The 12,118-nt window shown below is 36.2% G+C and overlaps 1 protein-coding gene across 3 annotated transcripts; it reads left to right on the forward strand.

Annotated features, from left to right (window-relative positions):
• The first annotated feature begins 2,849 nt into the window (after positions 1 to 2,849).
• dnaja3b (DnaJ heat shock protein family (Hsp40) member A3b) lies at positions 2,850 to 8,993 on the forward strand. 3 transcript variants are annotated; one of them, XR_010896261.1, is made up of 12 exons: positions 2,850 to 3,056; positions 4,015 to 4,148; positions 4,228 to 4,311; positions 5,316 to 5,516; positions 5,595 to 5,747; positions 5,827 to 5,974; positions 6,062 to 6,126; positions 7,599 to 7,727; positions 7,814 to 7,929; positions 8,009 to 8,106; positions 8,229 to 8,376; positions 8,603 to 8,993. XR_010896261.1 is itself a non-coding variant. In XM_067398748.1 (12 exons), exons 1-11 carry the CDS (start codon positions 2,855 to 2,857, stop codon positions 8,329 to 8,331), a joined length of 1,437 nt encoding a protein of 478 aa, XP_067254849.1. In that variant the 5' UTR covers positions 2,850 to 2,854; the 3' UTR covers positions 8,332 to 8,376; positions 8,603 to 8,993. The 3 variants fall into 3 exon arrangements, 2 of the variants coding, with proteins under 2 accessions (XP_067254849.1, XP_067254850.1); XM_067398748.1 differs by having other exon boundaries at positions 8,225 to 8,376; XM_067398749.1 differs by lacking the exon at positions 8,229 to 8,376.
• The last annotated feature ends 3,125 nt before the right edge of the window (positions 8,994 to 12,118 follow it).

Here is a 12,118-nt window from a genome sequence, read left to right on the forward strand (position 1 = left end):
GTGACATGCATTATACGAAAATATACCTTAAAGGTCCCGTTTTTCGTGTTTTTTTTGAAGCTTTGATTGTGTTTATAGTGTGCAATATAACATATGTTCATGTTTCGCGTGTAAAAAAACCCAGTATTTTTCACATAATTTACTTATCTGTATACCGCTGTTTCCACTGTCATAAAAACGGGCTGATGACTTCCTTGTTCTATGAAGTCCCTCCTTCAGAAATACGTAACGAGTGATTGTGCCAGCGGTTCCTGTGTTGTGATTTGACAGCTCTGAGCGCACCGTCACCGGAAAAGTCACGCCTCTTACCATAACGTGGAGATCACAGTCTATGGTGGAGATGCATGCACTCAGTGTTATTGTAAACATGTCTTTAATTTTACCCTATCAATTTGAGCCGGAATCAGACCCGGTGATTGGACTGCGGGTTGAAAATAACAGCGTTTCGACAACATGGCGACAAACACACTCTACAAACGCAACTCTTGTGTATTCCTGTGGGCGGAGGTTAGTCAAAAAACGGTTTTAGTGACGTCATTAAAGAAGGAAGTAGAGGGATGTAGTCCAAACTGGCCGTTCGATGTAGGCGACTTCTGTTAAATAAAATATCTCGCTTGGCATTGAACTTTGAGCTTTAAAATTTTACAGATTTTATTTATACTCTAACAACTACATTACACACTAACTGAAGTTTGAAACATGGGATCACGAAGAAAGGGACCTTTAATGTTTTTTTTTTGTTTTTTTTTTTTTTAAAGTTGTATGTAATTTATTTAAATGCATTTGTAATTACACATTCTAATGATGAAGTTACAATTTAATAGACTAAAAATATATTAACTTTAAAGGCAGGCAATTTTAGAGAGGCTAGCAATAGCAAGCTAGCTTTGAAAGCATAAGATCCAAACCTCCCTTCAGAGAGACTCCAAAGCCACACCTCCTTCAAAACAGATGAACACACACAGAAGAGTCTGCAAAGCACCATGAGAGACACTGTTAAATTACCTCATGTCTCAAAGCACATAACGTTACAATAATAATGAACATGCACAACTTACAGAGCTCTTACTTGTACCACCTGACTGCTGCAGATTCATTTCAGCGTTGATAGTATTGACAGAGAAATGTATAAATCCGAGTCTGAGGACGTAAACAACTCAGAGTAGAACGTCACGGGTTGCCATCTAGTAATTACGGTTAAAACATAGCGTGAAAGCAGCATAAGTACATTGTTTTGTTCAGGAGGAACTGTAAAAGGCAGCTGCTGTTTTATTACATTAATATTATGCTATCTGCCAGTACAGTACTTTAAAAAAATATATACTTTTAAGTTTTGAAGTACACTACAAGTGTATATTAAATGCAATTAAGCAAACTTCTTTTTTACAAGGGTATGCTATTACATTAGCTGTTTAGCAATTCATTGCCATGTCTATCTCGAGCATGTGTGCAACCGTCAGCAAAAGAACGAGTGTCTACGTGTGTGAAAGAGCACAAGGGAACAATTGAAAGCAGTTGAGAGCTGTAGAGCAGTGGGACTTTCTTAATTCAACACACATGTTAGCCATGCTTGTTTTTACTGAGGGTGATTGGGGATTGTTAAAATTTACGTTGAAAGAGAAGGATGAACCATGCCTGGGTCTGAACCTCTGCCCACTCAAAAATACATTAATTTAACATAGACAATAATTATCTCAGTGGAGTTTATAAACTTAAACATAAAATACATCCTGTTCAGGATTCCCAGAGATGACATAAGCAAATGAAGACACTCCATTCCCTATTTCAAATAAAACAGCTGTTTCTCACAGAGAAACGGGCGTATTTCTGCCTGCGGAGGTCGCATAAGAGGCGCAGTGGTTAAACTCACCACACACACAAGCCTTTGCATCCAACCAGTAACCAAGCTCAACATGACATCAGCCACAGTCATTATGACATCATCACCAGGGGGTCTTAGTGCCGTCCAAACCCCAGTCGCCACGGGCCGGCAGCACCACACTGCTCCGTATTAAACAGAGCCAGGGTTAGACCACACTTATGTTTTGTGGAAACTGTGGGGTTTTATGAGTACAGTATACGCTGTTCAAAACATCATTTTAAAGAAACCTCAGGTCTGTTAAAATGCTAGTTTAACTCCTTACTATGTCCCCTGGCTATGGCAGCAGTCTTTCTGTACAGTGGGAAAGAAATGTGGAAATACAAATGAAGTCATTACTGCAAAGAGGTCTTGATGGTCTTGGGGTCTGGGCCTCAGGGGGTCTATTCTTGGTTCTGGTTTTGACTCCAGCTTTGCTAAGAAAAAAAAAATTGTAGTTTAGATTCCCAGGATATATATTACATGCTATACATGCATATATATAGCAGACTACTTGCAAATAAATATCAGATGGCACCTTATATTTCTCAATGAGCAACAAATGTATTGCCCATGGTTAGTTCATTTTAGTTAATACATTATCTAATGTTTAACTAATAAACCTTACAAAAATCAGTGAATATTAGTAAAAAGACATGTGTCTTGGGTTTTTCATCAAGGTTTTGATCATGTTGATCATATAGAGGCCTTGGAAAACTGCATATCAAATATAATACAGGCTTTATAGGGTTAATATAGGCTAGTGTTTGAATTAACTTACAGAAATGGCTTATATACCTATTGTATACATCACTGCTAACAACTTAGCAGTGAAAAAAAGCTATTGCATACAGCAAAACATCAAACAGTTGTCAGCTCCCCAAACTGTGTTCATACTACGCCATCTAGTGGTGAAAACCCGCAAAACAATTGTAAATGAAATCCAAACCCCAAGCGCATGCGCAGTACACAACCGGCCCATTGAGCGATGTAAACATGGCAGCCTCCAGTGCTCGCTGTACTACACGTTGGCTGTCAGGCGGATTACCTGGACTTCGCAGCAACTTTGCACTTTTAAAGTCCTCTAGACAAGGAGATATTGGGGCTTTGAGGATATGCTGGACGCGTAGTTATGTGACGGGGGGAATTTTAAGCTGCTGGAGGCACAGAGGATGTGTGACATTGAAGGGGGTACCAGGTGAGCTGGTTATGTTATCAAAGCAGTCACTATGAACTTGTGGAACAAGCTTGTTATTTTGCATAAATATATCAATTCTAACATATCTGGACATGTTTGTCCTTTTACGTCGGCGGTATTGTAAAATTAAAAGAGATGATGCAACTGACAGACAAAATTGCCAATATAAGTGTCCTTACAAAAATCTGTGATGGTAACAATATTGTCACTTACGTAAAAGTGTGGTAACTTGGATTTAAGATTGAATGTTTTATATTTTATGCAACAGTTCACTAAAAAAGAAGTTAACTTTGAATTACATTTTAGGTAGAAATAGAATATTCACTTACTTTGTCTGTTTTTGCGCCATCAAATAAGTTATTTCCAAACAAACTCATGGCTGGATAAACATAAGTTTGCACATGTCCGAGCAGCTTACAGTAGCTTAGAAAGCATTAGACTGCATGCGAAATTGCATACTGTCTTGAGCAGGTGATTATTTTGAATAAGTAATTACTTCACAACCGCTAAAAAAGTACGCTTTATATAGTATGAGTGTGTGTAGTATGAATACAATTCGGACATACTAGCTCTATTGTCACATACTGTTTTTCACCTACTATATAGTAGGGAAGCATGCGATCTTGGATACAGCCTTAGTGTTTTTGGTTGAGTGAATGATTCAATCATAAGGAGAAGTTTTGTTCCTTAATGATTCAGTCACTAAATTCAGAACCACATACAAGTAGGCAGTGAATAATTCAATGATTCACTCATAATACACTTGTCGCCACCTACTGGCGTGATTATATAAACTGCAGAAAGAACCGCCGAGAAATCCCCACTGACTGACATTTCATTGCTCACTATTTTGCAACCAATAAAAGAGATAACAATAGTGACACTTTTTCAATTAAGGGGTGGAAATGTTTTAATAATAGTCTTATATTGGTGTTGAGTGTGTGTTTGTGTTTTTTAGCGTTGAAGAGCCGTAGTGTTTTCAGCTCTCATTTCTTCCACACTACTTCTGGGTGCCATCAGCAGGATTTCTATGAAGTTTTGGGGGTTCCTCGGACTGCTTCTCAGAAAGAGATTAAGAAAGCCTACTACCAGGTTTGTCAACCCATATGACATTCGTTTCACTTTTGAAGGATGGTTCACATGGGAGTTTAACATGAGTATTTTTTCACAGTTGGCCAAGAAATACCATCCAGACACCAACCCAGATGACCCAGAAGCTAAAGAGAAGTTTGCCAAACTGGCAGAAGCCTATGAGGTGAGGAAAATCTAATGTTCATTTTTCCTCTAAAAGTCTTGCGTTACATTAATCTGATATTGGGTGAAAAGTAAGCCTGTTTGTACTATATTTTACACCAAAATTGATAGGTAAAATACTAAATTATTTTTTGCATAAAGAAAAATTAAGCCTTTTTTAGTACCATTGATTTTTTTCTAATGTGACAGTATTTTCAGGACAATCATTTAGCACATTCCCTCCACCCAAATCTCATTAATATAATGTAAAAACATTATTTAAATATTAAATTGTAAAGGATTTTATAGAGGCTTTATGCGAGTTGTAATATTAAATTTAATAATTTAATAGTTTACATTTCTGTTTTGAAGTTTTAGGTATGATTTAAAAATTTAAAGAAATCTCTTAATGCTCATAAATCCTGCATTATTTTGATCAAAAATACACCAAAAACAAATATATTGTAAATTGAATAATATTACAATTTAAAAACACATTTGAATTTATAGTATGTTAAAATATAATTTATTTCTTTGATTGCAAAGCTGAATTTTCAGCATCATTACTCTTCAGTGTCACATGATCCTTCAGAAATCTAATTCTAATATGTTGATTTGCTGCTCAAGAAACATTATTATTAATAGCGAAAACAGTTGTGTTGTGTAATATTGTGGAAACTGATACATTTTTTCAGGATTGTTTGATGAATAGAATGTTATATATAATTTATTTCAAAATCTTTTGTAACACTACATTACATATGTCTTTACTGTCACCTTTGATCAACAGATAAAGACCCTGGCCAAAAATTGATTCACCTCTTGATGGAAATAAAATCACAACATTTATTTCCATCAAGACGTGTATCGACTTTTGGTCAAGATCTTGTATTGACAATGCAAGAGGTGAGCACTCTGTTACGTCTACTCCAGCACATCCCAAAGACTTTCAATGAATTTAAGATTAAGGACTCAAATTCATCAGGATTTTTAATAAGGTGTGTTTTTGCCTTTTTGTGTGTATAGACGCTCAGTGATGAGCTGAAGAGGAAGCAGTACGACACATACGGTTCTGCCGGTCCGAGCGCGAGTGGGGCGGGGCAGCAGCAGTACTGGAGAGGCGGGGCTACTGTGGACCCAGAAGAGCTGTTCAGGAAGATCTTTGGAGAGTTTACGGGGGGGCGTGGCTTTGGAGACCTCAACTCCATGTTTGAACAGGCACCTGAAGTGAGACACGCAGTGACGACTGTCCCTCATTTGTGTTCCTCTTTAAATTCCCACCATCTGAACCCTGTTTCTCCGTAGTTTGTTATGGAGCTGACGTTCATGCAGGCTGCCAAGGGCGTAAATAAGGAGATAACGGTCAACATAGACGACGCCTGTCCACGCTGTGACGGAAAAGGTCATGAGCCGGGAACTAAAGTGTCACAGTGTCACTATTGCAATGGCACAGGCATGGTGAGCACACCAAAGAAACAGTATTAATAACCACATTTATTTTTCTTAATTTTTTTTAATAATTTACTCTTTTATGTAGGAATCTATTAACACCGGCCCATTTATGATGCGCTCAACGTGTAGACGGTGTGGTGGGCGGGGCTCTATCATCATCACCCCTTGCGTTATGTGCCGGGCAACTGGACAAACCAAACAGAAACAGACCGTCATGGTTCCTGTGCCTGCAGGTGTGTGTCCGTGACTGACTGTATATACAGTAGGTGCACAGAATGAACTGTATGAGGTACTGACTGTCTATTGTGGATGTGTTTTAGGTATAGAAGACGGGCAGACAGTTAAGGTGCCGGTCGGGAAGAAATACATTTATATCACATTCAGGGTGAGTTGGGTTTTTTCTCCCGATGCCCCCATGTCTAAAAAAGTTCCAAAAATATTTGGACGCTTAAAGCTGCAGTCCGTAACTTTTTTGGTTAAAAAAATGATCCAAAATCAATTTTAGAGCAAGTATATAAGCCAGTGTTCAAAACTATCTCCTTACCTTAGTCTGATTCACAATGGTAAGCTTGCAATAAAAAGCAAAAGACTTCGGACAGCGGAGTGGCTACAGAAATTGAAATCTACAGGTAGCGTTAATACACACCAAACACACATAGTCACGCAATGCTGATGTAGTTAACATTAACAACTTGAGAACAAAGTAAAACAGTAATAATAATTTGCACGGTTTGATGTGATATGAGCTAAGCAATCGTTAGATTTAAACATCATTGGCAGCACGATATATTGTAATGCTTTTTTTCTCAGTTGGTCAGAAAAAAAGTGGCAGACATGTTACTTACTTGTTCAAATGACATTTTCCGGTGAAAATTCTTATTACACAAATTACTGCAATTGCAGGTTTCAAACAGAGATGGCGATAAAGAGGCAAAACTTAGGGATTGCAGCTTTAACATTACATTACATAAAAAAAATTAATAAAAAAAAAATCAAATGAACTATGGAAGTCCCACTAAGAAAAGTGTGTAAGTGTCCAAATACTATTTTAAGCTGTATATGTATAATTTTATGAATTTAAAACCTAACAAACTTATTTTTTGAAATTGTATTTTTTTTTTTTTTTTTTTTTTTTTTTTATTACAGCTATGTTTGATATTTTATGTAATACAATGGCATTCTTATACTTTTTTAAGTTTATCTTAAGTATTCATATACTTTTTGGGACCTGATAATTTTTACAATTATTGGCATATTTAGTCTTATTACATTTTTCTTTAGCTACTATTATATACATTTCTTTACCTTTTAGAAACTCCTGTTAACATTTTCTTCATAATTTATTCATATTAATTAAATTTGCTATTTATTAAAGTGGCTAATTCTTTAAATCTCTACTATTTTTAATAATTTTTATTTTTAATTATTTTAACTTGGTTTTTGTTTCTTTCATTTTATACTGTTTGTTTACTTTACACTCAATACTGTTATTTTATTTTTTAACAAATTAATCAATTCCTGTTTATTAAATTTGCTAATTGTTAATTTCATGCTGCTTTTATCTTTTATTTAATTGTACACTTATTGTATTTTATATTTATATTTTATAGTTGTACACTTATTGTCATTTTATACTTAATTATATAAATATATATATATATATATTCTACTGTTATTTTATATTTACTATCTCTTTTGTAACTCTTTTTAAATTAATGTTATTCTTGTAATTTATCCTATTTATTAAATTGCTAATTGTTGTTGTTAAATTCTAATTTTGCTCTGCACTTATTATTTTCTCGCTTCATTTATTCCAAGCAATTTTCATGTGTGTGTATGTCACTTCCTGTGTTGCAGGTCCAGAAGAGTCCAGTGTTTCGTCGTGACGGGGCTGATATCCACTCGGATGTGATGATTTCAGTAGGACAGGCGATTCTAGGGGGAACAGCCAGAGCACAGGGCCTGTACAGCACCATCGACATTGCGGTTAGAAAATAAAAACACTTTTATTGAGCCTCAGTGGAATTCATCACCGTATTTTATGACTAAAAGAAGAAATGTGTTTCTTGCAGATTCCTCCAGGCATTCAAACAGACCATAAGATCAAACTGGCAGGAAAAGGCATCCCACGCATTAATAGCTTTGGCTACGGAGACCATTATGTATATATCAAAATCAAAATTCCTAAGTAAGAGACTTTCACAGACACATGCCTATATGCACTTCCAGTTTGTGTTTGCCTAATCAATCTCATGGATCATCTACAGGAAACTGACACACAAGCAGAGAACGCTGCTCTTAAGTTATGCAGAGGATGAGATGGATGTGGAGGGAACTGTTACTGGAGTAACCAGACCAGCCACCGGTAGATCAACAAACACCTTCATACACACTGACAACATGAATGCAAAGTAATCTGTGCACTCTTTGCTCAAACTTAATTTCCTTTAGCTGTTTTGCTAAATGTTTGTGTGTTTATTCAGGTAGTTCTCAAGCTGGACAGACATCAGAATCAGGGAAGAGCAGAGAGGAAGAGCCAGAGAAAGAGGAAGGGGGATTTTTCTCTAAACTGAAGAAGATATTCACCTGAAGATCATGGAAGGACGCAGTCTTTTAACGTTTTAGTGTAGACTTGGTGTGTATGAACAGTATATTCAGTACTTAAAGCCACTATAGATTCCAAAATTGGGCTGCTAAAACATACCCAATGTCCAATTGCTAGTTTTGAGAATAGATGAACAACCATTTAAACCATCACAAGCTGCTTTTGATACATCAGTCAAGTTAATGAGTATTTCCAGTACAAATTAGTTTTTTTCTTTTCATCCATGTAAACTTGTATTTTTCTATTCTATTTGAAGGCTAAAGACAAGAAGTATGAAAGGAGTACAAGAATGAAGCACTTTCACGAGGGCATCTCCAATCACACGTCGTGTCACATCTGCTCACACAGCTTAAATACAGAAGAGGCAATTTCTGATCCTTTAAAATTAAGGATTCAAAGCTTAACTCCACCAATTCTCAGCCTGATGATGACATCTGGGCTCTCTGTGCTAAATGTGTGCCGTTTGGTGTATGCTGTTTTTTTAAGTGGAATGTCTGAATAAATGAAGTCAAGAAATATGTTTTGCTATACACTAACAAACAGAACTGTAATAAAATTAAGTTATACAGTAAACAATAATATGAAAGGCTGTGTTTTATTGTTAAAATAGTGGAGGCAAAAGAGCATTTCTAGGCTCTTCACACATACCTGTGACAACATTATATACTTTGAATACATTTGCTTCACAATTGATGTTTTTATTCTGTAAACAGAATAACAAGTCTGCTTAAATTATTTTTCTTGAAATATCTTGAAATAAATTTTGCTGAAAAAGCAATCTACTAAAATAAATAAATGTATTTATTTATTTTTATTTTATTTTTTCAAATCGAAAATTAATTGGCGCCAAAAAGACGCGCGGAAACAAAAGTTCCGGGTCTAGTGAGGTGCTCGAGCGCTTTCTGACGGGATCTATATCAGAAGATGCTTCGTAAAAAACGTAAGTACTGACGGTATATGTCGCACTATTATAGCAAAAAAAAACTTAATTTTGTTCAAAAACACTTGGTGATGCATTTAAAATGCATAAAACGCCTTTAAACTTGTTTTAACCACAAAACAAGCGCTCTCATTGTCATCGTCTGTCCTCTCCACTAGGTGGAGGCCTTTCTTTGATAATTAAAGACTGCATTTCTGAGAGGCGAGTGAACGAGAAAGTCTGAATAAATGTCAGAATTATTTAAGCACTGAAACGTCATATCTGACATTAAACTTAAATCCTTGGAGTCCTGGTTAGGTCTCTTACTAGTTCTGGATTAATCAGTCTGTCCCTATTAGAGTCAGAACCTCCTGTGCTTTAATGGATGTTGATTTCCACCATGTTTTTAAGTTTTTCCACGTGTCCCTTGTAGAATGTCCACTGTCTGGACGAACTGGAAAACTAGATGTTAAGCTACATAAAGTGACCTCACAAGTCTATGAACCATAGTGGCGTCAACCCTTGATTTGTTGTTTTGACTGGGAGACAGTCCCTGGACTTTGAGGATGAGAAGTGGAATCTGGAGTTGTATAAATGCATGTCAATCTGGTCTCCAAAACAGCAGGACCATCACAGCAACGTCAATGTACAGAGACTCCTAAGTACAGACACTGGCTCCACATACTCAACTGACACTCCAATACACAGTAGCTTTGCCCAGAGGAAGCCCAGAAAGCGACTGCGTACGGAGGAATGTCAGTCCGTGGTTGTGTTTGTTCTTCGCTGCTCCTTGGATACTCAAAGTCTATCACTCGTCACTGTGTCTTTACAAAGCCCAAGAAATGTGAACTACAAAAGTAAATAATGTACGGCACACCAACTGACCTGCCTTAAAGCGAAACCCTTAAACTCTTAAGTCAATAGGCAGCCATACTGAATGAATGGGTAATGTATAAACCTGTAGGTTGTAGTATGTAGGTCATTATATACAGACATTCTAGCCCAGTCAAAATGGTCTAAAGACACTTACACACTGCTGCTTGTATATATGCGCCTCAGGCAGGAGCTGTAGGATTATAGACAGGTCAAAAAAGGGTGAACTACAAGTCCATATATAGAGAGAGAACTATGAGCAAACATATGCACGATATAATTGGTAACGCAGTAAGCCTGCATATACTGTTTAAGGCATTATATTGCATTCATGATCCCTTATAATACACTTTATGGAGTGTAGAGATTTTAATTTTCATGACAAAATTTTGTTTTAAATAAAATTTTAACAACCCGTATAAATAGTGAATGTACACAATTATTTATATATATATATATATATATATATTTTTTTTTTTTTGGTACTTAACATGAACGGACTCTGCAATGACAAAATGGTTAAATTATATAAAGAAAAGTTTTTCATTTATTAAAATATATTAATAACATGAATATTTTAACAAAACTGCTTCACTGTTTTTTTGTCTAATAAATAATATTAAGAAATTAAAAGATTTAAATTAAAGAATTAAAATGAAAGATGTCATCCAAGATGTTTATGTCTTTCTTTCTTCAGTCAGAAAGAAATATAGACTTAAACAGTTACCAGCGAGTTGAAGGTCCAAATTGCACTTTCATTACAGCTTCAAAGGGCTCTACACGATTCCCAGACGAGGAATAATGGTTTTGTCTAGTGAAACGTTCAGTCATTCTCTTTAAAAAAAAAAGAATTTGAAAAAATGATATACTTTTTAACTACAAACGCTCATCTTGCCCTAGCTCTGCGATGCACCATGCATTACGTAATCACATTGGAAAGGTCACACGTGACATAGATGGAAGTACCGAGCAGGTGTTTAGTGAACGTGCAAAGACTAAGCCAAACGGCCTTTACAAAAAAAGGTAATGCAATGATGTCGGACAATTTTGAAGTTGAAGGAGAAAATGAGATGGAGTTTTTCACCCTACCGCGGTACACAGTACTTTTTTTTTAGAAAATGACCTATCATTTCGCTATAAGACCCTTATTCCTTGGCTGGGATCATGTAGAGCTCTTTGAAGCTGCAATGAAACTGCAATTTGGACCTTTAACGCATTGGTAACTGTTGAAGTCCACTTTATGGCGAAAAATCCTGGAATGTTTTCCTCGAAAACCTTCATTTCTTTTCGACTGAATAAAGAAAGACAAACTTGGATGACATGGGGGTAAATTATAAGGGAATTTTAATTCTAAAGTGAACTAATTCTTAAATGCTTCCAAAAATATTGAAATTAACTTTAATTTATTAATTAAAACCTGCTTATCATACAAAAGCTGTATTTTTTTTTCTAAATAAATTCATAGATAGGATGAAAAATGAGCACTGTATCACTGACTCAGAGAACAGCAACACGGCTGACGTTGTAGCTCATTTGGCAGCATCTTTACAGCTGTTGAACGTACTTACAGAAAATAATTTTTGAAGTCACAGTCAAGAAGCAAGTTTTTCATCAAATGCATTATACAGGCTTCCAGTAAAATGTTAGCACATAATGTTCAAACGTTTTCACTTCATGCATTTTCTGGTTAGGTATTTGATAGTTTGATCTGCTTTAATTCCATTGAGATGGAAACAGGTATTGAAGTGGACATTCAGACTGTGGTTGGCGGCTCTCTTCTGGTAGGGCAGCAAAGGGGAGAAGGGCTCCTTTGTGTGGCTGACTGAGAAACATAAAGTACAGTAGTGAGCTCTGATTACTTTAAGTATGTGTGTGTGTGTGTGTGTGTGTGTGTGTGTGTGTGTGTGTGTGTGTGTGTGTGTGTGTGTGTGTGTGTGTGTGTGTGTGTGTGTATGTGTGTGTGTAATGTGAAGTGGGTGG

This window comes from Chanodichthys erythropterus, chromosome 10 (assembly GCF_024489055.1).
Source record: "Chanodichthys erythropterus isolate Z2021 chromosome 10, ASM2448905v1, whole genome shotgun sequence".
Lineage (NCBI taxonomy): Eukaryota > Metazoa > Chordata > Actinopteri > Cypriniformes > Xenocyprididae > Chanodichthys > Chanodichthys erythropterus.